This window comes from Otolemur garnettii, unplaced genomic scaffold (assembly GCF_000181295.1).
Source record: "Otolemur garnettii isolate 467f Iridium unplaced genomic scaffold, OtoGar3 scaffold00003, whole genome shotgun sequence".
NCBI classification, from domain to species: domain Eukaryota; kingdom Metazoa; phylum Chordata; class Mammalia; order Primates; family Galagidae; genus Otolemur; species Otolemur garnettii.
In genome coordinates, this window is record NW_003852398.1 from 34,942,166 (window position 1) to 34,947,216 (window position 5,051).

The 5,051-nt window shown below is 37.5% G+C and overlaps 1 protein-coding gene across 5 annotated transcripts in view; it reads right to left on the reverse strand.

Moving 5' to 3' along the window:
* Positions 1–1,086: 1,086 nt before the first annotated feature.
* The window catches only part of LOC100947603 (protocadherin alpha-C2), a 160,168-nt gene continuing 156,203 nt past the window's right edge, over positions 1,087–5,051 (reverse strand). For 3 of the 5 annotated variants that reach the window (XM_023515788.1, XM_023515791.1, XM_003782113.3), the window contains exon 4: positions 1,087–3,786. In XM_023515788.1, the coding sequence (XP_023371556.1) occupies positions 3,476–3,786 (311 nt within the window). In that variant the 3' untranslated portion in view covers positions 1,087–3,475. The remainder of the gene's footprint in view (positions 3,787–5,051) is intronic. The other 2 variants (XM_012808435.2, XM_012808442.2) reach the window with 2 other exon arrangements.

Genomic DNA, 5,051 nt, shown 5'->3' on the forward strand with positions numbered 1-5,051 from the left:
AATCTCTGAAAAAGGGGTGAGGAAATGGAAGAAAATGATTATTAATAATAATATTTATTATTATGGAGTGTCAGACATGCTAAAATCTTTTCAGACTATCTGATAAATCTTCTCCACAAATCAATAAGGTCTATACTGTAATTATTACCTTTTCAGACACAAGGAAATTGAGACCGAAAAACTGAAGAGTGGCTTATCCAAGGTTCCCCGTCTACTTAGTGAGAGTCACATCAGTTTGTTAATAAGCAGAGTCACTAGACATCACAGTTAGGCTGAGGCAGTGTCAGTTTTATTCTTGAATCCTGAAGTAATTATTAATGGCGTATCTTGTCCTATTTCAAAAGTGGACTAAACAAATTATATGGTCACTCTCTTTCGAGATTTCTCAATCTTGGTACTATTGACATTTGGAGCTGAGCAATTCTTTGTTGGGGTGGCTGTCTTCTGCCTTGCAGGGTGTTTGGCAGCATCGTTGGCCTCTACCCACTAGATTCCAGTAGCACCCTCCACCCCAAGTAATGAAACACAAAAATGTCTCAGACATTGCCAAAGTTTCCTGGGGACAAAACTGTTCCTGGTTGAGAACCACTACATCTAAAGCCTGTGCTTATAAAATATTTAACTACAGGAGTACAACATAATCTGTTTGTTACAGAACATATACTATGAACTGAACCTAGCCAATAGAGTGGCTGGCATATACTTTGTACTCAATAAAATTTAATTTCTTGGGGCCAAATGGCTTCTCAATTATAGAGATGCAAGGGCTACACAAGTAATGGACAAGATGAGTGAAGGGGCTGTAGTGATAAAAAATTGGTTTCTTGCAATTTTATTAAAGAAGACTGAGATAGTATACTAGAAAGTGACCCAGCAACTTCCATACTGTCCATTCTAGTAATGTGGAGTTTGATTCTTCATTCCATTTGGTTTTGCCTCCCTGAGTATTGAACATAAAGTCAACATGAAAGCCAGAGTATGATCTGATAAATTCCATACTGTAGCAATCTTCTTCGGTAATAATAGCTAACAATGAACAGTGTTCTATTTTCTCCTACTCTTATACTTAGAAATGACCACCATTTCTTTCATACCACCATTTTCCATTTATTAGCAATAACAGAGGAAATACCAATAGCACCAATTCAAAATGAATCCACATGACGTGTTTTATCCTTACAGCTGTAATAACTAGTAACTAACATGGATTGGAAAGCACTTCACAAATGTAAAAAGTGCTGTACAGATACATTATAATTATCATCCATTAATAAATTAGCCCGATTCTCCTAGTTCAAAAGGCACGTAAGGTCAGATACATGGGCTTCAGTGGGGCAAAATGATCACAACCTACAATGTAGCAATGGTTCACATGTGTTGGCAACAAGTTTTACCCCATGCAATCCTGCAGAGCTGAAGTTACACACCCTTCAAAATATGGGAGAATGAAGCTAAAAGTAGACAAGACAGTTTTTTTTAGATTTAATGCTTTTTTAAAATAAGACTCCTATTTCTTTTATATTAATGTTTAAATAGATAATATAACTAATCAAACTTCTAAATCGTACATTATAACAAAATTAAAATGCTTATTGAAGGTAACAGTAATTTTATTATTTTCTATGAGCTAATATTCCTCATATCATTAGAATTTCAAGGCATTCTGCAACTTCAAGGAGGTCAGATTGGTAAAATTTGTGCTTGCATACCCTCGGGAATATTTTCAGTATTAATTCCAAAATTGTTACTAGAAAAAAACAGCTTTATCCATTCCCTTGCCAGCAGGCGTCTTGGCAAGAGATGGCTCTTGGCTGGACCATAAATAAAATTCCTTGAATCACCAATATCTTGATTTAAGAAAGAAATTTTACTGTGTCTTTCATACACAAAAGCTGGTTAACAATGGTTAAAAAAAAACACTACTCCACTTTTTCACAGGTGTACAAAAGGAAATATAATGAAATTACATTCAACAATAAAGCTTAAATTTCACTCTAGGTAATAGTTGCATTAACATTCACATACACAAGCACAGAGTAAGTATATTTCAGGAGTCTTATAATAGCATACAGCATACATATGGGAGATTGATTTCAGGTAACATCATAGGTGTTAGTAAGATTAGCAATTCAGAGTGTTATAGAAAAGGAGAACTAAACCATAGAGAAGGTGTAGGCTAGCACACCAAGACAAATCACAGAATTAGAAGATTGAAAATTCTGCTCACTGTATGTATGAGAAAACAACATTTTTCTTCAATTTCTGGGTCTTGATATAGTTAGAGAAGGTTGTGTATTCAAAGTGCACATAATTGATTCTTAGAAAAGAGAGAAAGATCCTTTTATTTAATAATTAATACATGCAAGAGGCAGCCCCAGAGTGACCTGAAAGAGTAAAGCTGTGATTGGCAGGTGGCCGATATATAATACAGATGTTTCAGGCAATTCTCTTAAAGCACTTCTGTAGCAGCAATGATCATTTAAATGGCTGTAGACTGAATTCTCTTTTGAGGAGAGTTTAGGGGAATTGTACTCATATTTCTCTTTATAGATTTATAGTTATAGACTTTCTGTTTTTTAAATAAATCTATCAAACAACAAACAGCATAAGGTGAGGTGTTGGGGTTTCTTTTTTCTTTTGCTTTTGCATATGTATTATTGGAAAAGGATCTGGCCTTTTCATAAACATGTGTGCAAAAGAATTTTTAATAAAGTGAGCACAGGACATATATAGAAAACACATCAGATCTGCTTCTGTTGCCCTGGCTGGCCCTCTGTTAAACACTGACCTGTTGGCTTATAGGTATAACGCAGATTTTAAGTATAACAACACCACAGCCAACAGACTTCAGGGACTTCTAAAGCCTTGTCAGTGGGGGTAGCTTTGTCTCCTAGAGGGTAGTCACCACTTCTTGAATTGTAAGATTTAGAAAGTCTGGTCCCTTTTAGTTCCACATTTCCCCTCCAGACTGATAACTCATACTGTTTATGTGCATTTGTTTCCCAGCCCTTTTTGTACCACCTAGCCTAACCTGGCCCATTCCAGCCAATATCTGGCACTCTCATACCTGCAGTGGCCACAAACACCCAAGCTGCTCAATCTCAAAACCTTTCAGCCTGCCCTGCAAGTGTCATCAAGACAGGATCCCCGGAGCACAGGGCAGAGAGTCCAACCTCTCACTGGCGGGGCTGGGAAGCCTCTCCTTTGCGGCGGAGGAGAAAGGAAACTTGGGTCTGCTTTTTAGGTTCTGCAAACAAGCCAGAGTGGAGAGAAAGAGTTAACACCAGACTTAGTAAAGCTTTAAAGACAAAACCCGATAAATGAGATCTAGACAGACACAGGGAACTTTCTGCAGATGTCTGAGGTCTCTACGAGGGCTCATGTAGATAGGAAAAAGGAGCAGGGAGTTGCTACATGGGAGAGATTTGCCATTATTAGAAAAACTGGCTAAGTGGCTTTTTTCCATTCGATGACCTCACTGGTCACTGTTGTCAGTCGTGCTGTTCCCTTTCTCTTTTTTCTCCTGGATCTTGTTACCCTTCTTCTTTTTCTTCTTTTTCTTGGTCTCCTCCTTTTTGCCGAAGGTTATGAAGTCACTTTTGTCAATTTGGTTGTTAGTAGGCTCCTGTCGGATGGAGATGATTGCAGGAGATCCTGGGATAATGAATTTGTCTGGCAACTCACCCGGACCGGATTGTTTGGGGTTGCCTGGTCCATATTTAAAGGTCCAGCTGTTGCTGTTGACACCAGCACCGACTGGAGGTGACACTTCTCCCGCCTCTGGTTCTGAAAGAAAAAAAATAATGAACTAGTAACAGGGTAGACACATGTCCTTAATGCCACACTACTTATAGAGTACAGGAGAAGCTACACAGGATGTCCAGGAATCTAGTAATCTAGTAACATATTTTTAGTTCTTTGTAAACGTTTTCCTAAAGAATATGGTTGTGATTATCTTGCTTGGAAATGGGACAAGAAATACTGGGTTAAAACAGAATAGGCTATTTTAGTGTATGGATTAGAGAAAATTTTGGCTACAAACATATTTTGATGCCTACTCTGTCTAAAACAGAAGATAAATTAGATGGATCAATTATTTGATTCTAATTTTAATAAACTTGAGGGGTGGTGGGATGGAGCAGAGAAGTAGGAATAAGTGGGGGTATAGAGGGACACTATACGGTGAAAGAGGATGGAATTCTGTTATAAATTGTGCCTATTTGTTTGGATAAAGCATTGGGAGCCAAATGTACTTTCTAAATTAAGTTCCCTCCCTCAATGTGCTTACAGTCTAGTTGGGACATACACTTAGGCAATTATAAACCAATATAATGCATGCAAAAACAAAGATTGTATAATGTATTGTGAGACTTCAGAGGACAAAATTGTTAACTATACTTGAGAAAGTTAGAGGATATTCCTGAGGACAGGTGAAATCTGCACCGAGTCTTAGGAAAATGATTATGCATCCACAGGGGTCTTCAATGCAAGACTTTCCCAAGAGTCTAGTAGGAAGACACACCATAAAGCATATCAATGACTTCTGGAAGAGTAAAAGTCAGAACTAGAGAGGAAGAATAATGGACTGTCCAGCAAAGTGATCCCCATGGCCAAGACATTGGAACCCTTTCACATAACAGAAGTTCTTATGTGTCTGCTGCTTCTTTTTTTTTTTTTAAATCATAACTGTGTACATTAATGTAGTCATGGGATACAGTGTGCTGGTTTTATATACAATTTGAAATATCTTCATCAAACTGGTTAACATAGCCTTCATGGCATCCTCTTTATCTGCTGCTTCTTGGTGGAAAGGTGAATAGTTCCACCAAATGAATATTTATGTTCAATTACAGTTTGGGTATGCTGCTATTTCCACCTCCTCACTTCCTATCACTTCTCAGTGTCATCTAATTTGGTGTCCCTGAGCATTATTTTTCTAACATTGCTCATGTCAATTCATTATATTATTTCCAAAATTAATGGTCACATTTTAATCCTCATCTTATCAAACCTCTCTCTTAGCAGCATTTGTCTTCTTCTTCTTCATCCTC